Source organism: Paramormyrops kingsleyae, chromosome 24 (genome assembly GCF_048594095.1).
Source record: "Paramormyrops kingsleyae isolate MSU_618 chromosome 24, PKINGS_0.4, whole genome shotgun sequence".
Classification (NCBI taxonomy): domain Eukaryota; kingdom Metazoa; phylum Chordata; class Actinopteri; order Osteoglossiformes; family Mormyridae; genus Paramormyrops; species Paramormyrops kingsleyae.
In genome coordinates, this window is record NC_132820.1 from 7,781,613 (window position 1) to 7,806,879 (window position 25,267).

Here is a 25,267-nt window from a genome sequence, read left to right on the forward strand (position 1 = left end):
GAAGAGCTCAGGGATTTCATGCATGGTACTGTCATGGGATGCTACCTTTGCAATAATTCAGCTTGAGAAATTTCTTCCCTTCTAGATTTTCCATGGTCAACACGTACAGTATTATTGCAAAGTGGAAGTGTTCCGGAACAGAAACTCAGGCACAAAGTGTCAGACCACGTAGAGTAACAGAGTGTGGTCACTGAGTGCTGAGGCACATATTGTGTAAAAGTCACTAGTTCTCTGTTGACTCAATAACTGCACAGTTCCAAACTTCCTCTGGCATTAACCCCAACACCGGGAGCTTCATGGAATGGGCTTCCATGGCCGAGTACCTGCATGCAAGCCTCACAATGCTAAGTATGGGATGGAGTGGGTAAAGCACGCTGCCAATGGAAACGTGTTCTGTGGATTGACAAGTTACACTTCTGATAGACAAGTCTGCATTTCGCAGATACCAGGAGAACGTTACCTGTCTGACTGCATTGTGCCAGCTGTAAAGTTTGGTGGAGGAGGGATAGTGGTGTGGGGTTGTTCTTCTGGGGTTTACATTTACAGCATTTAGCAGACACTCTTATCCAGAGCAACTTCCATTTTATTTCGATTCAGGGACAGTCCCCCTGGAGAAAGTTGGGCTTAAGGGTCTTGCTCAGGGACACAATGATGGTAGTATGGTCCAGAGGCAAGCAGCCTAACCACTAGACCACCAACACCTCTCAGCTGGGTTGTGCTAAGCCCCTCAGTTCCATTAAAGGGAACTCTTAATGCTTCAGCATAACAAGACATTTTGGACAATTCTATGCTTCCAACTTTGTGGGGACAGTTTGGGGAAGGTCCTTTACTGTTCCAGCATGACTGTGCCCAGGTACACAAAGCAAGGTCCATGAAGACATGGTTTGGTGAGTCTGGTGTGAAAGAACTTGACTGGCCCACACAGAGCCCTGACCTCAACCCCGTCGAACACCATTGGGATGAACTAGAATGGAGATTGTGAGCCAGGCCTTCACGTCCAACGTCTGTGCCTGACCTTACAAATGCTCTTCTGGATGAGTGGGCAAAAATTCCCACAGACACACTCCAGAATCTTGTGGAAAACCTCCCCAGAAGAGTGGCAGCTGTTATAGCTGCCAGGGGGGGGTGGCAACTCCATATTGATGCCCATGGATTTAGAATGTGATGTCATACAAGTTCCTATAGGTGCAATGGCCAGGTGTCCCAATACTTTCGTCAATATTGTGTATTACCGTCATTGTATTATTACTGTAAAATAATAAAAATGGATGAATTAAAGGAAAATTGAAATCAATCTAATTTCAAGAAATATAAAAAGTTACTGTAGTGTTTCTATGTGTTTTTCATATAATTTTTTTGCTTTGGGCGCTTTTTTCTAAAGTTGTTGACTTGATTGTGTTCCACTCCCCCAGGACGCCTGAAAAGCATCGCAGGTCTCGGGACAGTTGCTTAGTAAATGCCTTGTGTGTGCGGCGGAAGTTGGTTTCGTGCGATTGGCATCGCATTTAACCAATCACCAGTCCCGCTACCTTATGGTTTTTTCTATTTAGCCAATGAAATTAAGGGGGCTGGTTCTGCTTCGTCGGCTGTAGCGGAGCGGTTTTAAGACTGCAGGGGGAAAACAAGGGAGCGAGCAACTTGGTTAGTTGCAGGTAGGCGTATTAAATATTAAAAATACTGTTTTGCTTAAAAATAAAATATCCGTTTTGTATCATGAAAGGGAGCACATCAGACATTACGGAGATGACTGTCTAGCAGATGCACAGAACTAGCTATACAGTTTGTGATGCGTTGCTTTTGGTAAAGTTGATGCAATTTGACACACGCTGCGTTTCGCTTCTTCTGCTGTTATTGTTTAACATTGTCTCGTGCTGCTTATATTTTTGGTATATTATTTGAAATGTTTGCTCTAATTCTGCGTTTATGAAGGCAAGTAGCCGCAGTCTCCTAGCCCGTAGCCCCAACTTCGAGAAGTCCCAAAAACAGCAGCGAACTAATTTATCGCAGGTCTTACTTATTCAGGCAAACCTGGCGTCTTGTTGCTATGGCTGAAGACACAGATTTGACACTCATTTGCATATGAATAGTTTGAATGAAAAGCTTGGCATCTGTTTAAAAATTAATAGCAATAAATAATAAAACAGAAAATAACTCTAAAAGAAAATGCGAGTGCACAATTACGCTGTATACATAGCATTTAAGCGTGCTGTCTTGTTTACGCGTATATTTGGTAAATAAGTTTAGTTTGTAACTGAGTTGCAATAACGGATTTCCATTTTGAACCTTTTTATTCCGTTCAGGCAATGTCAACTCTTTTTCATCTTTACCCTGTCTTACATGAGGACTGTCTTAAAATGATTACATACGATGACAAGCATTTTCATTTTTTACATTTTATTCCTGTATGTTTTAGTACAGGGAGGGGCAGCAGTAGTGACTATCAATTCCAGAATGTGATGTTTTGATGTTAATAGCGTAGTGCTGTTTATTTACGACACGAAGCTACGGTTGACTCCTAGACAATTTTTCATGGGGGTAATGTTCAGGGTAAGGGGTTGAGCATTTAGTCTGTTGTGGGAGAAGTAAAAGTATACAGCGTCTTAATGTATTATATTACTGGGAGATTTTGATTCTGGTGCGTAGTGTGTAAAGTTACACCTTGGGAAGGGGGAGGGCAGCGTGGTTTCATCGCACTCAGACAGGTTGACTGAACCCTAAGCAATAAGTACTTTGGCCGTGGTATTATCAGTGCCCTTCTCTGTGTGAGATCGCAGCCGATTGGCTGGTGCTGTCAGAGGGGAGCGTTCCTGATTGGACGGGATCACACCAGACATTCCCAATGGAATAGCACCATGCCGCTGCCTGGATGGTACAGCCAGGGACTATTACAATGCAAGGGAGAACGGATCATAATAAAGATGCAAACAAGTTTATTATTCTTTTTCATTTGTTCTGATTGATTGGCTGTCCTTCCTTATCAGGATGCAGTTCGTTAATGTTCCCATTGGTAGGGGTCATACAGATACAGATAGCACCTCAAAGTGATTACTGTCAATTAAGTCATCCTCTTATTACTGAAGCTGTAATCTTCTTATACCAGTCCTCTAATGCTTGGGAACCTTGTTACGTTCCCTTTTTGCACTACAGTTGAACTACTCTGCCATCTCACTAAGGGTTCATAGCAGCCAAGTGTAGCTGTGGCGGACTGTAATCTTAATGAGCAGTGTGGAAGGAGGGAAAGTGACGTAACTTTGTTATTCATTAATGAACTCATGATGCAATTGTGATGATGCAGCTCCTGTCTCTCAACAAGTAGTGCATTCCAATAAAAACATGAAAGTTGTGGGTTCAAATCCCAGGGAGCGCACATGAATTATAACGCTTTCCTCTACTGAAAGTTCCTATGGATAAAAGTATCAGATTAATGTGAAAAATGTTAATTAGATATATAGATAGATCCTGAAGGAAACTGCAAGTTTACGGTAACTAAATTCACATGTTGTATTCAGTAAAAAACTGTATACAGTTACAAAACACATTTAGATATTAATAGAGAGTAACAGTTAATAATAGACAACAATAAATAGTGTGAGGAATGTTATGGAAATTATTGTACAGAATTCCATCATAACGGTTCAGAAATAAATAGTATTGCGCAGTGGGAATATATGTATATCTTAAGGATAATTGTTGTTGATGGATTTACTAACTTTGAGGGACACGAGCTGATGAAATATTTAGGGGAGCTTATGCAAGGATACTGGAAAACGCCGACATTGCTATGTTGAGCACATAGTCTGCCCTACTTGCGAAAAGATTTGTGGAGAAGAGAGGAGGGTGTCAGAATGAGGGCGAGGTCGGCTTAAGGGGTAAAATCTCGGGTTCGAGGCGGACGTGACGCAAATGTGCTGTCGTGTGGAATTCCAAAGTATTGCATAATGCTAAGTAGAGTCAGGAAGTCAAAGTGTCTTTTTAAGGTCACGGTGACCATTGGAAGTGTACGGAAATAGCCTATGTGCCATTAGCACATGTGCTTAAGCAAAGAATGACCTGACTCAGCAAGTATTAGTTGCTGAGGGAAAATGGTGATGGAATATAGGTGAAATCATTCTTTGACCAATTAGAGTAAAATGTATGGATGTGCCGTTTTTTTTTTTTTTTACTCAAATATAACCTGTAATCATTAGTGAAGGAGATGAGCTACTCTGAGATAAATCTTGTGTCGGTGATTTGCCGAAATGGATTTTTACCCTACCATACCAGAGAATGACAAAAGTCAGGTAAATGCCCAGCTGGCGGCCGGTGTGAGGCTCAGAATCAGAAGGTTGTTGGTTCAAATCCTGACCTTGAGAGCATAGCTGTATCACCGTTGGACCCTTGAGCAAGGCCCTTAACAACATTTATTATCATTATTATTATCATTATTATTATTATTATAGATTGCATAAATAGTTTTATTACAGTAATAGGCAACATTAATTTATTTATTTCTCATTCCGTGATACATGCTGATTTATGTAGAAAGTTGCTACGAGGCAATTACCTAATTGCCAAACATGCTTTCATTTACAATGGACTTGTACTTTATGCCCATTTAAACGGTCTGGTATCTCCGCTGAACGATTTGGCTTTCAGGCCTGGGAACAGTCAGTCTGCTTTCACATGGAAATTTGCTCAGAATGGCCGTGTTGGCGCTGCTATTGTTGCGGTACAGCACTGGCACTGCCGTGGATACCGTCCATGTTATTGTCTGTCGTCACGGTGACTTCAGTTACTCAGCGGCAGGTTGGGGTGGGCGGTGCCACACACCCTGATATGGATTCAGGCGGCCTGGGTGCTTGGGTCTGTTTCCTGTCATTATCGAGATTCGGCCGATGTCATTCTGAGCCGAGATATGGTCATGCGCGGAATTAATTAAGAGGCGATTCGAATTCTGAAATCGTACGTTTTGTTTTTAACTTTCCTGCAGTTCCTGGTTGAGGTTCTACTCTTTAACCCCCCTTAATATGGCATGCTAACTTTTGGCATTAAACCTGGAAGATCCTAGCTTACTGTAATGAGGCTGTATTTGCAATTTACACGAACATATTGGTATTCTTTAGTTTTCACATATATCGTCTTCTCTCCTCTGATACAGTCGAGTGCAAAGCTTGTGGTCTAAATGTACGAAACAGCCATTTATCTGCCTCCCCTGAGGCATTTTAGGGGCCCCAAGGGCGTTGACCAAGGGCCCGGCGCACATGTGACCCTTCTGTCGAGGATGGGATTCGAACCGACGACCTTCCGACCGCCTACACAGTTTGCCGTTTTGAGAGTAAATGGGTGGCATCAGAAATCAGACAAATTTGTCAGCCGAGCAGCAAACATACAAGAGTGAAGCTGTCGCACCCTTGGGGTGTCAGAAGGGGGCGCTCTCCAAAGTGGTCCCGCCCAGAGACCCTGATAAGGACATCTCGCTTGGCTGTGCCTCCGGCTCCCGCTCGTGTTTCCTTCTCCTTTGCTTTGTATTCTTGCCTCGTCTTTGATTCGCAGCCAGAAAAACGACCCCCGCGGCACCGGACCGGGACGTGAACTTTTGCCTGCCAGACTGGGCCTCAATTATCTGCCCAGCTGATTCCCGCTCTAATCACCGCAGACCCCGGCGGCGAATTTCGGGCCAGACAGATGGCCGGGGCTGCCCAGCACGGTCCGAGACGAGTACCGAGCGCCATATGGTACCGCATGGAAGGGGGGTGCTGATAACTAAAAAAGAAGGAAACTTTTAAATGTGTAAATCCTATGAGGGTGGCGGGGGCCATGGACCGCGAAACATTTTTATCATCGTACGAATGCCATTAGTCTCCGTTTCGTGATTTTCCATTTTCTATTCAAGGTCATTTTGTTGTACGGCCCCTAGATCTGCTGACCTGTCTGTTGAATCAGAATCCGACTGAAGTGTAAATTTAGGGACCGTCTGACCCTGCCTTCTCAAATAATGCATGGATAAAAGTGACTACTAAATAAAAAATGTAAATTAAAAAAGAGAGTTTTTTCTCTCCATTTGAGAAATGTGACAGTTACTTAGATCTTGTGACATGAGTCAGGTACTGAAAGGAGCTCAGTATTTCAGGGCTGGAGTCATTTGTGGAATATCTGAAATATGGTAATGTGCTTCACATGATTATTATAAGGATTTGGCAAGTGGGTAGTAATGAATGTGTTTTTTGGTGCTTTTACATTAGCTAAAGACAGGTGCTTGCAGGTGATGCACACTTTTTAAAATGCATGGCTTTTTGTCATTAGAAGCGAAGGTGATATGTCGCATAAGCAGTGTCGCCACCTGGTGTTTTTTCAGGGAAGCGGCAAGGGGATGGAGCACCCAGCGCGCAGAGGGGAGGTGCTAACCAGCGGGCTGCGGGAGAGGTACCGTGCCGCGAGCATCCGCCGGGTGCTCAGCTCCTGCCCGGACCCTTCCGCAAGTGATTGGCGTTGACGACTTCCCTGCTAACAGGAAGTGGCGATAAACATTCCTGCCTACTTGCCCACGATTAGCTTTGCTATGTCAGGGTATTTCTCCATGCCAGGAACGCGGAGATCAGAAAGATCGGTCTTTCTAACTTGCCTCCCAAGAATGAACTTGGGGTGCAATGAATCATGGGATTGGTCTCGTTTGGTGAGGATGCAGCTGATGTATCCTTCATATTTAGGGCGGGGCAAGAGCGACATCCGGGGATTTTTACCGTCCTCCATACTTCTGTTCTTGAGTATTGGACCTGGTCTTCGGCGCTGGGCGCCAGAACACAAGTGTGGTCAAGTACGCAGATTGAGAAACACTCCCCCGCACCCCAAAGAGCTGTTAATATGAGCTAATTGTCTCTTCCAGCCATTTGTACTCAAGTGTAATGTAGTTATACTTGTGAACAGAACCCTGCACTTAAAATAGTGTCACGTGACTTGCGCTCGTGACTCTAGCCCCCGGAGAAGTGAACTTTCACAGCTTTGGTTAACAAGTGCGGACATATTTATGAACAGCTCTGAGCCTGAAATGGCTCTGTACAGTGAGTGGCTTGAGGGGCAGTGTGAGCGTGTGTTTGTGTGCGCGTGTGAGCGTGTGTTTGTGTGCGCGTGTCCGATGTTTGTTTCAGACAGCGTGTCGCAAGTCCTCCGTTTGAGTCTGAAGCCTGCAATGCCTTTCGCCTTGTCATCCATAAGCAGATTAACTTTCACCCAGCTCTCCACGGTGGACGTGTTCCCTCCTGCTTCCAGTTGCTGTTTCGGCCTCTCCGCCGCGCCCTGGGATTAATTCCGCATCAGACAGGGCGCTGATTGGCGCTCAGGCCTGGCCGCGGCACGCTGCCTTCCCCCGCCGCCCCGAAAGGTTTTTCCAGACACCGGCGGAGCCGATTAGACACGGGGAGTTTTTTGGCACCTGGTGAAAAGGAGCTGTTGCCTTCTTGCTGCTCGTGGTAGCCGGGGGATTCGAGGGCTGACTTACAATTTGGATAAAGTTTGTCCTGGTCTTTTCTGTCCCTTCCGGGCACCCTTCCGAAGCTATCCATCGTCCAAATGCTTACCCAGATCAGGGTGCCGAGGCGGGGGGGGGGCTGGAGCATATCCCGGGCAGCACTAGGCTGGGGTACACCCTGGATGGGACGGCTTTGTTTTTCAGTTATTCCTGTATTTATCATTAAAAGGGTTTTCACAGTTTGACTTTGCCGGCCTCCTTTCCTTCTGCGGTCAGACGAGCTTCCGCTGGAGGCAGAAGGCGGCTTGTTTCTGACCCCGAAGGTCACGCTGTGTCTGAGCCCAGGCTTCAGCCGGGTGGAAGCTCTGCTGATCTGCAGTACTGTGCGTCACACTAGGGAAAAGGGTGCCGGGGGGGGTGGGGGGGGGCAGTGTGGCGTAAGCCTGCTTGTCCGGTTCTGTGGCGGCCCGCCCTCACCCATGCCGCCTCTTTGACTCGACGGACGGCGGCTCCGACCCAGGTTGCTAGGCGACGGGCGCTGAGCTGCAGCTTTGAAATGCGACCGGGCGCTACGGGTCGGGGTCGGCTCTCCGTGTGAACGCATGGACACAGGCAGACGCGTTATTATGTGTGCATGTTCGTGTGGTGAAATAATGTATGTGACTGTAAGGGTCCTGCAATCACCTGACTGGGATAAGTGGATGGATGGATGGATTTTTTTTAAGGTAGGGTTCATAAGAGGAACAATAATTGATACAACGAGGCTTACTTTATCGTTAGCCAATGATATGTTTTGAATCGGTGAGTGACAGAGAGGGGGCACCCCGGGGGCCAATCAGCTTTCAGATGGGATCAGTGCACCTGTGGCACCGCCCCTGAACACGCCCCCTTTTCCACAGCATGTAGATGAACTGAAACAGCACCTCTGATGCAGGAAGTCTCAGCACGGGTCCCAGTCCATGTGACTCTTTACGACTCGCCGGCAGGTTGGAGGGCGACAGATTAAGCGTCCGTGACTCGCGATGATGGCATTCTGGCCTCCTCCATCCGGGGGGGGGGGGGGGTGTGGCTTTCATCGTGCATCATTCTGCCACCTTCCTGCTTAAGTGTGAGATTTTCCACGTCCGCTGAGCCCTCAGATTAGGCACGTCGACGGCTTTTCAAAGCATCAGACTGCAGATTAGTCCCGGATTATCCTGGCCTGGTCCAAATCTTACTTTTTTTTTAATCGGTATGTTTGGAAACGCATCTTAAACTCTAGTTGAACGTGTCCCTCAGTCCCACGCGCTGAGAAAGGGACCATCGCACTCTTTTCGGTCCGGAACTTGGCGGCGTCGAGGTGAAAACTTGTCTCCCGTGACAGACTTCGATCGCGGAATGGTTGGCATTCTCGCCGCAACGACAAAGAAAATTGAAAATAAAATGGTTAAAACTTCCGTATTGATTCTTTTCTCGTCCTCCAGAAGGCTGTTGATAAATCGCTCTGGGGAGCGGAATCGGAATAAACAGAATGCATCACCATAAATCCTCCATCAAAGCGACAGGCATACAGGCCGCGAGGAAACAACACAGGGGCGTGTTAAAAAACGCAAAGCTAGCTACATCTGTGAAGTTTCCAGAGCCGGGACAGATCCGTCTGTGAAGTGTCCGGCTGTGATATCAGTGCCGCTTATCAAAGGCTTACCTTTGGGGTCTTTTTGGGGTCTTGATTCCCTTTGAAATGGTCTTGAATTTTCACATATATATTTTTTTAAAATCTAACCCAGTTTCGATTGATCCACTTACGCCAGCTTGGTGCCAGAGAGGCTGAAAGTGGTTTAATTAACGGTTTAATTAGCCAGTGAAGAACAGATGTTGGAATAAAGACCTGCCCAAATGCGTACCCTGTGGACACCTCTGCGGCACAAGCCGTGCCTGCAGTTCCTTAAATGGCCAACAGGTGGTGCGTATTGCTCATGTGGCCAAGTAGCCAGTGACTTTTGCTCCAGTCAGTTATCTACTTTGGTCTGCAGGTCTTAGGCAGATGTTGTTATTTATTCTCTGTGTAGAAATAGAAATTTCCGGTGGTATGTTTTGATGTCGTGCCCCCTCCCTCGGCCGTGCTTGGCATTCCAGGGCGGGCAGGCTGTGCGTGTGATGAACGGCATGGCCCCGTCATTGTCTGTCTGGGGCCTGAACCAGAGGCTGAGAGCACATCCTCATTAACATTAATGACCTCGACCTGCAGTCAGAAAAAAAGAACCAGTTTGTACCTTTGCTTGTCACTAGGGCTGTAAATGTACCTTTTTAAGGTATAGAAGTGGACTCTGGGGAACATTTTTGTACCATTGATGTTACATCAATGTTGTTTATACTTTGGGAACTACCTTCATAGTCCATTACCTACAGCTAAGGGTACGACTGGCAGACCATTGAGGGTACAGCCCCAGGGACAAGCAACGGTACAAACTGGTTCTCTTTTTTTCTGGCAGTGTGTTTCCTTTTCGAATACCAAAAAAATAAAATTTTGAATGATGGTTCTAAGCAGCAGGGAGGCCCCAGGACCCGGTGGAACCCAGACGATCAGCCTGTTCTACGTGCGCCTGGGTGGTTCTGCGATGTGCTTGGAGAACCTCCTCCAGCACCGTTCCTCTCCATCACGGACAATCAGGACGGATTTCGGTATAGATGGCTTCCGGTGGGTCGGTGAGAGGACTGCAGTGACGCAATGACTTTGACATTCCCGCATGATGACCATCTTCTTAGCTCCTCCTCCCGCTCCACTTTTCCGAAAAGCTTCTCCACCTCTGCTCCAATCATATTTGCCACACCCCCCCCCCCCCCCCAGTCCTTGTAATGTGCAAAACTGGGGAATCCTGTTCTATTTCTAGGGGACGAGAAAATATGTTCCACACAGACTATAATTTCAATTTTAAATGTGCTTTTTTTTTTTGTCTCCCTCACAAATAAAACGAACGCTTCATAAAATTTAAGCCCTACAGTTATTTCCATGAACATGCTGAAGGGTAATAAATATTTAGCTGTGAGTTGATTCGTTTATGTTATTTCCTACTTTTGTTAGCGTTTGTTTCAGTCTTCCCCGGTGAAGTTTTTATTTGGAATCGTTTGCATATCTGGCAGGCTATAGGAACAGGCCTTGCAGATGCCGTGTCTTTAAGGAACAACCGTGGACGGACATTCAGGTGATGCGGGGGGCCGTTCCGGCGATGGTCCAACCTTCCCCCTTTTTTCCGGCTGGGATAACAGGTTTTGTTTTTTGTTTTTTTTTTATGGAAATGATGGATGGCATGACGGCCACTTGGCGGAATACTGATAAGAGTGATATTGATCGGCGGGAAGGTAATCTCAGCCGCGTGATGAGGCCCCGGTCTTTCTCATGGAGTTTAGCAGGGCTACGCGTTTAAAATGACCTTTAATCTGCCTGCAGCGAGTTGGGGGGGACAGGAGTGTCTGTGAGGCGTAGCACAGGGTGGGGCGCCCGTGGTCTCGGTCTGGGCGTTTAATGACAGGGAAGTGAGGCTCAGATGACATATTTTATTACTCCTTTGCTTCACTTGAGCCTGCGGTCACATGATCTAGCTGCCGAGGAGGGTGGGGCGGAGCCTACGTCAGTCTACAGGCCAGCGGGTTCAGGGCCTGTCATTGAACAGGCCTTTGTTTAACTAACCCAAATGGGTCAGAGCCAGGGGCATGTACAGGGGCGGGGCCACAGAGGCACTGATCCCATCTGAAAGCTGATTGGCCCTCTCGCATGTCACTCACCAAATCATCCCCTGAATCGCCCCTAGTCAGTGCAGTGCTGTTGGCGTGACTTTTGAGACCCAGCTCAGGATGGAAAATATTCATTTGTCCTTTTGTATTTGATTGAAGAGGGAGTTGGAGAGAGGGAGGGACAAGGAGGGACAGGAGAGAACCAGAGCAGGAGAGGCACCACCTTTGGTACCTGTGATCCCGAAGACTTCCACCTCCTACTCGTGTTGCGGAGGGAAGACAGAGAAAGGCAGGGGGACAGCTCATATTAGAAAAGCCGCACTGTTGGGCTCGACCTCCCGCGGGTCAGCTGGGGGGAGAGATTGGGGTATGGCACCTTCCCACATGAAACCCAGCTGTCGCAAAATGCATGAGGGTTCTGCTTATCCCGTGTAAGGAAGGGGGGAGTTATGGGTGGGGGTGGGGGGGGGGGGGTGAAGGCGAGCCAGCCGTTTAAAGCTGACGGAGCGCAGAGGAAGAGCGGGGGGGGCGGTGCAGATCCCAGTTTGACCCCCCCGGTCACTTCGGAAGCCACGGGCGATGCTGGGCTTGATCTCCTTTTACTGCTGCAGCTCTGATGAAAACTGGACCAAGGATGGGACAGGCACTCCAGAGAGGTGTGTCTGCGTGGGGGGGGGGGGCATGGGGGCTGTGTGGGGGGGCGCGGGGGAGCGGACGAGGAGGAGGGAGAGGGGGTTAGCAGAGACGCCGTCGCTTTCCCTCCTCTTGATATCAAGTTTGATCTTCAGCAGTCGCTGTCGTTCGCCACGCGCTCCGTGATCAAGCTTCAGGAGGGGGTCCGTTTATAGTTATAAATAAGATCCACCCCCCCCCACCACCAGTGCGGCCATCCAGGTGTTGTACACAAAGCTGCATTGTGCTGCTGTGCACCTCCGCCGAGCTCCACCCATCCTAAACCCCCCCCATCCCACGTACAGTACTGCAGTCAGCACTCTTCAGACAAGGTGGCACTATTGTTGAGGCTGTTGGAGAGAGGGAGAGAGAGAGAGAGAGAGAGAGACGGGGAGCGGCAGAGAGAGAGAGACAGAGAGAGGGAGAGAGAGAGAGAGAGAGAGAGGAGGGACGAGAGAGCAGTCTTCATACTGGAGGGGGGAGAACGGGCTCAGAGGATTTTTCTCGCGGAGGGAATGCCCAGCAGCCACGCCTGAGCCAGCCGCACGCCTGCCCGCCCGCCCCGACGCCCGCCCCACGGCCCTGTGGGATGGGAGCCCAGCACGCCAGCCTGCTATGGAAACGCGCTAAACCGCCGCCCAGTGCAGCCGCCGCGCCGCGACATCATGCCGCTGAAATGGAAGAGCGGCTCCCCCGTGGGCTGGAAATTCCCCGTGCCGGGGCTTAAGGCGTCCCGCTCGTCACCGCTGTCGCCGGCGTACATGTGAGTGGCGGGGGCTGGGTCATCGAGGTCCGTGTGCACGTTTAATGCCACTGTGTGTCCCCCCTGTGCGGGGAGCAGTGTGTGTGTGTATTTGTGTGTGTACCATATGGTCCGTCCCGCCCGCCGTCCACACCGCCAACCCCGTGGCTCCCGATCTCCTGATGCCTGAATCCGTGTCCTTCCGCGCCCCCTTCGAACACCCCCCGACCTTCCCGTCCCCAGCTCTCCACCCAGCTGTGGCTGCAGGTTTCAGGATGGGAGTCGAGTGGGGGGGGGGGCAGCTGCCTCCTGTATTTATTGATGTATTTTTTTCCCCTTCTCTATTGGTGTGTGATGCTGCTCTGGTTCTCAAGCCTCCGCGTCTGTGTGCGTTTCTTTTTTTAACTCCAGTATGTGAGTGTGTGTGCCGGGGTGGGGGGGGGTCAGGAGCCGTATCTGTGAGGTTAAAGCACACGGGGGTGGGCTCAGTATGTCACACATCCCCCGCCGATGGTCCGTGCTCCTCTGTTTCACCCCCGTATTTTAATTTGTGCCAGTGTCTGTGTATTTGTTTTTGCAGTTCGCTAATTGCCCTGTGCCACGGGGCCCCATTTAGGGGGCTCCGGACTCGCTGGCATGTTCGTGTTCCCACCAGGGTCAGCCGATGCCACCAGTTGTTGGGGTGGGGGGGGGGGGGAGGTGGCTACAATAGAGTGCCGCGCCCCCGCACCAATCGCATTTATCTGCCGCATGTTGTGTCCTCCTTGGTCACCCTCTGAGCAGCTGCGAGAAATTCCCCGCTTGTAGTTTGTTATTAAATAAATGCAGTTTGTTATTTAAATTTCACGAGTTTCCTTGCACGCTATGTTTCGGTACAGACCGTAAGTGATCTTAAATAGCCCTTTCCTGGTGGGGCTAAAGCCAGGAGTGGCCCTCTGCTGTTTATACCCCTAGAGCATCATGCTCCCCAGCCACTGTCATGCTCCATATCCCTCAAATTACAGGTCGGTCCTGTTTTTTCCCTCTGCCGTTGAGTGGAGGATAATCACAGTCTACCCAGAAGCCCCTGAAGCTTGTTGGTTTCCTTCCCTTAAATCCCGTCCCTCCTGACCCCCCCCCCCCCCCCCCGCCGCGCCCTCGGGGCACAGATTATGCATGAAAATCACAGCTGAGGTTATGGATAGGTATCAAACGGGCCAGTTTCCAGGATGCAGCGGGCAGCCTGGCTAAATATAGCAGTGGCACGGACGCGTCGTCCTCCGGAACGCCACGGGCGGCAGGGAAAGGAGAGGAGACATTCCCGATGATGTCGGGAACTTCGACGCTACTCTACTGCCGACATCGTCGGATCGTCTCCCACCACCCTCGTCCCGTCAGTTTGCGCTCTGCACGCCATCTGCTTGGAGCGACGGCACCGGTGACCGGGGGGGGTGCCCAGGGTCGCAACAGTGTCTCAACGTGTCTTTGGTCAAGGTCCGAATATTCGCTGGCAACAAAAGCATCCGGGAACATTTTTACATAATAAGTAACAATGTGCAGATTCCTTCAATTAATGATGGTTGAAATTGTCTTATCTTGTTAATCTGTATCTGCGCTATCTATGGGCTTTAGTGTCTCTTGGTGCCAGGGGAGGAAGGAGATGGCGTTCGGGTTAGTACGGGGAGGATGTTGAAAGGAACGTTAGTTGAACATTAGGGTCTGGATCGTTAGCTGGATCAGAGGGATGGTGAGAGGCTTCTAGATGATGCGCTAATGTTGTTCACTCGTGCTGAAATGATCGTGCTGATGAAACTTTGAGCCTCTTAGGTTATATTGCATGGTAGCAGAAAAATTTTAACTGGTATGGGTCCATGAAGGAGTGTGGGTGAAATCCTGAAGGCATTTACCGGGGTATAACCCATTACCTAAATAGCTTGTCTGTTAACAGGCCTATGGATAACTTAGATTGGCCGAGCGGAAAGAGGAAGGTTGGTATCACACTTTTATTATTGTTATTTTAAGTGACCATCTCTGTTGCCCCCCCCCCCCCCCCAGATAACCACATTTCATCTAATAGCAATGAGCAGAATCGATGTTCTGTTTCACTTAAGTGTAACAAGCTAGACCAGGCCTCCAGCAAGGCAGTTGAAGGTCACAGAGGAATGGAAGTGGTGGTGGGGGGGGGGTCAGGATGTGCTCTTATTTCAGCAGAACCCCCCCCCTTCCTCTCCACTCCCCTCCACTCCACATCAGCTTTTCCTCCTGTGATGTTAACCTGTGTAGACAGATGCATTGTCTGCGACGGCCTCCTTTTCAGAGTTGCCTGGGTGTGTCGCGGTGTGGAGCACACAGCGATGCACCCAGAATCCTTCAGTGGCTGAGAAATAAATAATAATAATAATAATAATAATAAAAGACCACGTGATTGGAAGGCTGAATGTGACCTTTTTCTGAAGCGTGTTTTTATTGGCGATTGAGCTGTGAAGGAGATGGGGGGGATGCCGGCGCTGGGTGTTCCTGTCGTTCATGTTCGTGAGTGGATGGCGCAGTCACGTTACGAAACATGATATGATGGATTTAATCATAATGAAACTCAAGCCGGCAAAATATCCATGTGCCTCTTCTGGCAGTGAAGGTCGTGGAGCAAATTAATCGTTTTAAGGTCACGTCCTTCCTCGATGTCCTTGAGGTGCTGGACTGGTGTCCCCTGTGCCGCTTTCCCTTTGGAACCTGCGTTGTTGGTGCTTCAATAAGCCGCGTTCCTTCTTTATTTTCCATTTAGCGAAAACTGTCAGAAAAATCCGTTCAGGTTGTCGGTAGGGGTCTGAGTGGAGTCCGCCCGCTTGATGGCTAAAGGCGCTTCGGAGCCAGCGTGACGAAAACCCGCTTATGCTGGCGCCTCTCGTCACGTTCGGGGACGCAGACGTTTCCCCTTTAATCCCCATTGGACAGCCCTTGGAGACAGTGGGAGGGGCTTTAGGTAAGAGGGCGGGGCTGCTTGTAGGTCCCTGATCCCTCAAGGAGCTATTTACCTACAGTTATGTATGTATTTCTGACTCGGGGGGGGGGGGGGAGGTGGAACAATTCGAAAAGCACCTAAGTGACAGGGCCCCCCCCAAAAAATTTGAAACATAATTGTATTGGTCTGGGTTGGGGGCCTAATATATATGCTTTCATGGGGCCCAAAACCTCAAGCAGTGCCCCTGTTTGGCTTATCAGTGTCAAAGGTAAATAAATGGCTGATTTGGAGGGAATCTTATGAGATTTGTAGCAGATGAATTTTATTAATCTAATGAAGGAAGCCTCATGCTCCTCTTTTTTTCTTTTTTCTTAAAACAACTTCATCATCCTGCCTTCTTAACACACACGGCCTGTATCTAGCTCCCTCTTCTCCCTCCGCAGCCCCCCAGCCATTATGAATATTTATAATTACATTAACTGGCGTTAAAATTATATAACCGCATCATTTCACTTTATAATCGTCACCCCCTCGAACTCCGGCTAAGGACGGGTGTTGCCGAGGACCCGGGCAGAAATCGCCATGGCGCTGCTCGGCGACCGCCTCCGTGAGCCCGGCCTTGTATAGAAAGTGTCGGCAGAGGTGGATAGTCCAGAAAGTGAAAATCCGGACCAGGATTTTGCTTCAACCAGCCAGCTGAGTATAAAGAGTCACAGTCTCAACTGGTTGGTTGAGACAAAATCCTGGTCCGGATTTTTACTTTCTGGACCTGATCTATCCACCTCCAGGGGTTGAGGAGATGCCATGTGAAGGTCTCCCACACAGGGTCTGGTGAGGTTCATGTGCTGCTTTAGGTGAAGCCTAGTTTATTAAAAATGATGGGTTAAAACTTTAAAGCCTGGGTAAGGGTTTCCTGCCTCTGCTCTTTGATCTCCTTTAAAAACGATACGTGCCACAATCGATCGTGGTAACAATGTATCTGTGTATTTATTTTATGTGCATTTGCGTTGCTATGACAAGAAAATACCTTGCATTTTAACCTGTAACCATATTACAAACAATCGGTTGTCACACGTATCGTTTTTAAAGGTGAATGCGTACCAGTTATGTCCATCCTTGTCTATGCACTGATGGACTGGCGTTCCATCCACGGCATTGCCTCAGCCTCTGGGATGCGGTACTGGCAGAAGCTTTATAAACTCAGAGTACCTTTATGTTGATCATCATACTTGGAGAAAAATTAAAAATTAAAAACATGGCAACCATTTTTCTGTCTTTTAGTTTCCATGCTCTATAGTCTATACCCTATTGTCTCCCCTAGGTCATGTGATCATGGGGGTGGGGCTGGGGGGAGTGGCTCGGAGGTGGCAGCTGACCAATCCGATGTTGAATTAGGAGCGATGAGCTGTGGTCAGTACACAGCCTTAAACGTTTAGATCGCAGTTAAACCGACCTCATCCTGGAAGGGCCGTCCCATCGCGGGTTGCTACTCGTAGGCCGTGTGGCACAGGTAATATGCAGGGCAGCTGCAGTTGGGCCAGGCCGGGTCGGTTCAGACCCGCGTATCTAAATTTGGCCTCTCTGTCCTTTATCAGGGTGCTCGTTGAAATTCACTGCCACTTCAGAAAGGAGAGACATTTCCTTTGTATTTCGTGACACGAGAGAGATTTTCCCCACTTTTGCTGTATGCGTGTTCGGCCGTTCTTTACTCTGAATGGACGAGGATTCTGGGTAATGTAATTAGCCTTTAATCAAGATGAAATGGTTAAAAATCGCGCCCTTTCTGCCAGCAGATGTGGACAGGTTTAATTAAGAGACGCGAGGCTGAAAGGAACGGGGCGTAATGAAATTAGAGGAAGTGGTAAAGGTCAATCGCGAGGTGAATCTAAATTTAACACCTCAGGTGTTTGTCACGGCGTGAAATCACTGTGCACCTGTGTCACGGCCCGGTACTGGAGCTGTGCACGTCAGTGTTTCTCACACCAATGTCCTGAGCGTTGGGAGGGAGCAAAAATGTGAACCGTAATTCAAGATGGTTTGGAGGGACCACCCCCCCCCCCCCCCCATGCCCTTCCGTATCCCGTCACTGAGCTTTGGGAGCTGTGGAGGTGGGGGAGGCGGGAAAATTACCCATGATTCCAATGGTGGTTTGGATTGTATTGATGATGGCCATCCTGCGCCGCCCCCCCCCCCCCCAGACCTCTGGCAGACCCAGAGCTTCCTGTACCGCCATCTGCGTTTCTGCTGCTCAGCACTTTTGCTCCCCCCCCGCCACCCCCAGCTTTCATGTGTCGTTGTCATGCAGGTGTTGGGGGGGGGAGGGGGTGTGACGGCAATTCACGAGATGCACATTTCTGATGAATATTAATAGCGAGAGCAATTACGAGATGCCGGGGGCGACAGAGCCATTTAATGTTCCTGCGCTCCTCAATTATTACTTTGCTTCATGGGGAGGGGCCTGCATGCGCTTCAGAGGAATGGCCAGCAGGGGGCGTCTGTGTGCATGTGTGTGCCTGTCTGTCTGTTTGTCTGAGTCCCCCTGACTCCAGCTGGCTCTCCTTCTCCATCAGCAGCTCCCGTTCGCGCCGCGAAAAGCCGATCAGCGTGGCTTCTTTTCGCCGCAGTTAAAAATGCGTGCATTCAGCTTTACGTTCACTTAAAACCCTACTGAAATTCCTCCCCAGCCCCACCCCCGCTGACAGGCCGCGCTGCTCGCTTGCAGTCCCTGTCAAACGAGGACAGGCTGGGAGTCCTGCAGCGCGTCAATCCGCATGCAGGGCTGCGCAGGGCTCTCTGTCTGCGCTGAGGAGAGGGCCACCAACTCATGCCTGCAGAGCATATTAGGAAATGCCACGTATGGCAGCAGAGGGCGACGTAGGCGCTGTGGGGGCCATGCCCCCCCCCCACCCCAATGAGATCGCACTGCGGCGGCAGGAGAGCACGCCTCCCCTCCTCCGTCGCATGGCATTGCGCGTTCCTGCAATGCCCCCCCCCCCTCCCCCGACACTCACAGCGCCGTGATGAGACGGCTCTGGGTGGAGCTCATAATGTGGGGGGGGGGGGGGGCACTCTTGCGTCGTTTGTGACATTCTTCCAGCTTCCATGTGCTGCTCACTCCTGCAGAATCGCATGTTAGATAAGTGCTTTGTCTCTCTCCCGCAGGAGTCGCATGTCTGCTTAGACCTTTTTAATTGGTGCATTATAAAATGTGCAGTATGCCACATAAAATCTGATTGGCTAATTGATCGATTTTTAGAGGGTGTTGGATAGGCGGAGGGATTTTGTTCCATGGCCTCTTTAATTGGCTGGCAGCTTCAGAGGAAGCGGAGGAGTGCGTTGTGGTCCGTCCCGCAGTCTCCTGCATGACTCTGAGCTGCTGGAGCATTTGCTGGAGTGCTCATTATCTCCCTGATGCCTTTAGGACTACGGTAACTAACCCCCCCCAGTTCGTCTCTGGGTCAGGCTTTCCTCCTCCATACCTGTCCGAGGACCCCTTAGGGAGCTGCCGGTTGACTGTTGGGACCCACTCCGGGTTCGATGATGATGTCCCACAGCATGGTTGGGGGGGACGACGACGACATTGTGTGGCTCAAAACATTTGGATGCTGTGGTCAGAAGGTTGCTGGTTCAAATCCCTGGGTTGGCAGAGTGATGCCACCGCTGGGCCCCTGAACAAGACCCTTAACTCCCAGTTGCTCCAGGAATCCGCTTTCTCAAAAATCTGCGTCACTTTGGATATAAACATGTGCTAGATTAATAAAATGTAAATGTGAAAAAATGTGTAGAGAGTTGTGATGTTATGTCGGGGGTGTGATTGGGGGTGTACTGGCCAGAACGCGATGCATAGTTTCTGTAGCTCTGCTGTTTTCATTCTGCTACGGTGCACATTCCCATGTAGCAGTGTACTGATTACGGTGTGTCCGTGTGTCTGTGGACTTGCAGCACCGTTGCATTATGGGACATCTGGGCAGTGTCTTGGCAACCGTGCTAATGTCTGCCGTTGGCACATAATAGCAAGGATGGTAAGGCAGTCAGCAAGTGTTGTTTTTCCAGTTGGGAGGTTCCCACATAATGAGATGTCTCAGGTACAGCACAGTGATGATCTCCCAGTCAGCTGCACAGCTGCTTTTGAATGTCACGCTTGAGACCATACGGCTGCGATTTAATTAGCAGGTTGTGTCGCATTTAGCTTTTTCATTCACGTTCCCTCTCTCTTTAATTAGAACCCATGCCCCTCACCCCCCCCCCCCCCCCCCCCCCGGTGGTGGTAAACCTCTGTGGCTTCAGGTTTTGCACCTTCTAGCACATCGCGGAGCAGGAAGTATAGTCGCAGCTGCAGGAAGCGAGTTCCAGTGTTAATTAGCTTTGATGTTTTCTAGCTAAGACGTTTAAATAAGTTGTTTAAAATAAGCACCGAAACTTAACAATTAAAACTTTAATCCTGATTTGACTATTTCAGTCGTTTCCATTAGCTAAACAAGTCCACCCCCTCAAAGCTTGAAGTAAACACAGCTGACTCATAATTTGAAGGTAGTTGTGATGCCGATACAGAGAATCTTTTTCATGCATGTCAGCATTTTAAATTAGCCTGACTTTATCCCATGGCCACTAACCGCCATCGGTTTTCCTGTGTCCTCCTGACTGAAGCCATTCAGATTTCTGGTGTTGCTGTCTGTCTGTAAGCTTGCTGTCTGGTAGGGGTCGGCTCTGAAGTTCAGGCCAATTGATCTTGAGGGTGGATTACCGGAAGGCACGCATGGGGTTAGAACAGGATGGTAAGCATCTCCAGTGAGATATCTGGGTCTGTGGTGAATCTCTATGAATGGGATTTGTGGTGTTTTGTGCTGTTAATTTTGAGGTGGGAGGGTTAGGCTTAGATTTATATAACTTAGATTACATACACGACGAGTGAGGTTCCGTCACAACTGAGTTCTCTGTCCATGCAGGCCTGTAAGTGCACAGGAACATGTTGCCAATGAACTCTCATGGTTTCCCGAAACCCCCTTAATTGTGGGCCCTGGGGGGGGGGGGGGGCGGGGGGCTTCTGGATTTTGACGAGCACCAGAAGTTTCACGTGGGAGACGGTAACCAGGGGCGCCGTAAGGGGGAGGAAAGCTAGGACGATTCCAAGGGCCCCTGCCTGACAGGGGCCCTAAAAAATTAGGAAAATAACTGGATTGGATTGGATTGGATTATTTAAACGGGTGGTTTGCCCTCTTCGGGTTGGGGAAGACGTACTGCCTCAAGTGGAGGAGTTTAAGTATCTCGGGGTCTTGTTCACGAGTGAGGGTAGGCGAGATCGGGAGCTGGATAGGCGAATCGGAGCGGCGTCTGCAGTTCTGCAGGCGCTTAACTGGTCCGTCGTGGCTAAGAAAGAACTGAGCCAAAAAGCCAAGCTCTCGATCTATTGGTCCATCTTTGTCCCTACCCTCACCTATGGTCATGAGCTATGGGTAATGACCGAAAGAACGAGATCGCGAATACAGGCGGCCGAAATGAGGTTTCTCCGCAGGGTGTCTGGGCTCTCCCTTAGGGATAGGGTGAGAAGTTCAGATATCCGGGAGGGCCTCAGAGTAGAACCGCTGCTTCTTCACGTCGAAAGGAGCCAGTTGAGGTGGTTTGGACATCTGGTGCGGATGCCTCCTGGGCGGCTACCCGGAGAGGTTTTCCGTGCATGTCCTACAGGGAGGAGGCCCCGGGGCAGGCCCAGGACTCGCTGGAGGGATTATATCTCTCGGCTGGCCTGGGAACGCCTCGGTGTCCCCCCCGAGGAGCTGGTGGAGTTAGCTGGGGAGAGGGAGGTCTGGGTGCCTCTCCTGAAGCTGCTGCCCCCGCGACCCGAGCCTCGGACAAGCGGTAGATAATGGATGGATGGACTGGATTGGTTTGGACTGGGGGGCCTAATATGATATGCTTTCATGGGGCCCAAAATCTCTAGCAACGCCCCTGACGGTAACAGACAGCAGGCTGATGTTATGGCACAAATCTGAATGGTTTCCTGCTTTACTGTCAGATTCCCTGGGCTCTCCTGCTAACACCATGTGACTGTCACCTCTGTAAAAGACCGGAGAGTGTTTAATCTCTGTTGTGTATCTCATTATTGGTTTTTTCCCCCCCACAAATGAGCACATGCTCGGTGGGGAGGGGGTGTGATGGAGATGTCACACTTCCTTCTATGCGAACGAAGTTGCGTCTGTTTCACTCCGGCGTTATTCTCGGCCTGATCGTTTAAGTGTCGGAAGCTGTGGAAAATCTGTTTGGGGAGAATCGGCTGCAGCGGGGCGCCCTCACGGCATGTGGCGTTTCAGTGGGTGCCGTTCTATATTCGGACTGCGTGGCGCACCTACCCCTCCCCGGCAAACAGTGTGTTTAATTTCAAAGCGCGTGATGTTCTTCCCGGTCCAATGCTTCTCTGTCGTGTCCCTTTCTGTCCTGTAGATCGCTGGTGGAGGACGACGACCCCCACATGAAGGTGTCCCTGGGGGGCGGCGACATGGGCGTGTCCACTCACCTCCAGGCGTCGAAATCGGGCAACACGCGCTTCTTCACGAGCAACACCCACAGTTCTGTCGTCCTGCAGGTGGGTGACTCGAGGGGGCGGGGGCAGTGTGTGGGGGGGCATTGTCAGTACGAGGGGGGAGGGGCAGTCTGAAAGGGCGAGGCACTGAAAAATTGAAACCCAGTACAAAATTAGAGGCTAGTGAGCTAAAAGTGAGTGCAGATCACATGATTTGACCCCTCCTTTTGAAACACTAGTGTGTGGTCTGCATGCCGTGGCATATTTAACTCCTCGGTATGCCTGGAATCACTGTCTCTTTCCGGCTCTTTTCCATGGAAAAATTTAATTGGGAATCAAGGAATGGCTTGCGATGGGTGTCCTAATCCTTAGGGGGCGCTGTTAGGACGATCTCCTTAATTCTAACCTCTGAAATACAGGAGTAACAAAGACAAATAGGAGTTGGGTGAAGGACTTCCACCCCATTGCATCCGGTGAAGAACGTGACATTTACTAAGTGTGGTAATTTGAGCAGACCTGGATGGTCAGGAGGGGGGGCACTAAATTCAGCCTGCAGCATGTGCAAGATCTCGAGGTCTCAGCAGCTATGGAAGAGTGTAACCTGTCTGCTAAGGGACCCAACAAAGCATGCAGACCTCACCCTCTCCCTTCCTCATCTCATAGTCATTGTCACCATCGGCATCTTCTGCAATCAGTCATGGATCGTCCGTGTCGTAGTCGTCCTCTACAGTCTTAATCAGACCATCGCCGTGATGGCCTTCACAGTGATGATCTTTTCTCGTCATCAACCCCAGCATCTTCGCCATCAGTCAGCTTCCGTTGTGGTAATAACTGTCACCAGCCATCGATCACCTTCGTCACCGTTCGCCGCCCCGGCCCAGGACCAGGGGAGCATTGGGTGTCCACTAGTCATATGTCAAGAGAATAAACGATGTACCAATGACTTCGGATATGTGTTTCTGTTGTAGACCTCCACAGTTTTCGAGTTGCCAATCAGACGGCACGAACCAGCCGCGGACAGCCAATCACCGCGCAGCGAGTCAAGCACATTATTTCCAACTCTTCCGTCATTAGGGAGCTGTTGTTAGTACTATAACCATCATTCACTGGAAAAACATTCTATAAAACTGCCGTATTTGAGGCGTGATTTTCGGATGTTTGCTCACACTGGGTTGGCTTGGCTTTCTACAATTAGCAGTTTCTAATTTAAGTCTATGTAAGATGTCATACAAGTCACTGGGGGCAGGTAATTAGCACTAAGCACTGGGTGATGATCCGCCTTCTTTGAGCTGTGTGACAATATGGTTTTTTATCCCCTTAAAGAGCGAGTGACGGCACGTTTGGCCTTTCCGATTCGCCGATGATGCCTCGCCCCCATTTTTTGTGACGGCAGCAGGAAATGGTGGTGGGCGTAATCACCGCCAGCATTTGCCGATCCATAATTCTCTTTATCCCCTTGTGTTTTTCAGTCTGGACTGTGGGTGGTTTTTTATTTTATTTTTTTTCCTTAAGTCCTCGTTAAGCCTCTTAGCTCACATCTACGCCACGTTGCCTAAGTCAGTCGCCGGCACACAACAGGCAGAACTATTGCTGGTTGGAAAAAAAAAAATAAAAAAATTACTCTATTCTTAAAACGGGGAAGTGTTCGACTGTCTGAGTAATGAACAGATTAGGCGGCAAATGGATTTAAAAGCTCGTCTGCAAGAAGGATTTCTGAATCCCGGCGCTCCTTTGTTACAAGATCATTCAGCGACTCCCGCCGCTAATTGCAGGCCGAGTGCTTCGGACGGTTAAGCAGAAAGAAGACAACGAGGTGGAATTTTTGCAACTTTAGTAATCGGACTCTGAAATAATTTATTATGTGGCCATTGATTGAACAGCTCAGAATAGTCCCTGTAAACCCTAGTGTGGTGCTTCAGGAGAAAATTACACCATTTATGTTACTCCTCATTTAAATTGGGGTGTACCAGCGATGTCCATCTGCACAGTGCAGGTTGTCCTATTAATTATGTACACAGATTTTCGGAATGTTAATTCTCCCACGGCTTTCCAAAACGGCGTGTCTGTGATCATTGAGATGCACTGACCTACGCCAGTCTGCTGTCCCCACGGAGATGGAGAGTGACTTTCATACTTAAAGATACTTAAAAAAAGACCGTTTTTTTTTTTTTTGTACCCCAAGGAAATTTAACACAAACCTTGATTCTTAGAATGACTCCCCAAAGATGCTGGGAAACTGGCGACGCGAGGTTCTATCGCTTCTCTAGTCTCGCCAAGACGTCCTGCTCCATCCGAAAGAGCTTCTGATTACCGCAGCCTGTGGTCCTACTTCACCTGTAAATTGTAGGTTTCCCTGCACTCAAGGGGCTCCGCAAAAGGCAGCAAACCATCACAGCCGCCCTCTCCGATTTCTCTGGTGTTACCCCACATGTGAGGGCGTTTTTCCACCGCACCAGGTACCGTACTTTCGGTACTAACATAAAGTGCCGAAAGTTTGGTACTTCTTTCATGTTGGTTTTCCACTGGCGTAAAAAATGGTACCGGCACCAAATGACATCATCAGTGACCGCTCCTGACTGACAGCCCAAAATGAAAACTAAACAGTTGAGGCTGGAAAATGCGGTCTATTGTTATGTCAGCTTCTATCACAGTATAAGATTCAGTAAAATCCAAATCATGCTGCCATCAATTACGTTTACGTAGGTACACTTACTTTGGCTAAGCCGATCAAAGCAGTAAGAATTAGCTTACTGCTAATTCAGTCTTTTGAAAGCAAACAAATTATTTAATTATGTTTTTTGATTTTGAAGCGGCATTGTTTGGTGTTTCGCGTGTGCCCAATTTCTTTCAAGCGGCTTGGTATTATGGTGTTCTGGGCAATTCAGTTTCCCTATGTTTCTCCTGCCTATCAGGAAATAATGTTTCCCCTAATATTAAAGCAAAGAGGTATGTGAAATGTCTGAAAATCACTCAGGTACATTATTACATGTGAATACAGTAGATATATAATATAATGGATTTAAAAATTCTTACTGCTTTGATCGGCTTAGCCAAAGTAAGTGTACCTACGTAAACGTAATTGATGGCAGCATGATTTGGATTTTACTGAATCTTATACTGTGATAGAAGCTGACATAACAATAGACCGCATTTTCCAGCCTCAACTGTTAGTTTTAATTTTGGGCTGTCAGTCAGGGGCGGTCACTGATGATGTCAGTCTTATAAGCAATACTATACCGTTTT

General features: G+C 49.2%; 1 protein-coding gene across 4 annotated transcripts in view; it reads left to right on the forward strand.

Annotated features, from left to right (window-relative positions):
- Positions 1-1,567: 1,567 nt before the first annotated feature.
- The window catches only part of LOC111839561 (kelch-like protein 13), a 37,881-nt gene continuing 14,181 nt past the window's right edge, over positions 1,568-25,267 (forward strand). The window contains exons 1-3 of one of the 4 annotated variants that reach the window (XM_023803597.2): positions 1,568-1,652; positions 6,335-6,402; positions 21,946-22,087. In XM_023803597.2, the coding sequence (XP_023659365.2) occupies positions 6,350-6,402; positions 21,946-22,087 (195 nt within the window). In that variant the 5' untranslated portion in view covers positions 1,568-1,652; positions 6,335-6,349. Of the gene's footprint in view, positions 1,653-6,334; positions 6,403-12,058; positions 12,591-21,945; positions 22,088-25,267 lie in introns of those variants that run through there. The other 3 variants (XM_023803599.2, XM_072706549.1, XM_023803596.2) reach the window with 3 other exon arrangements.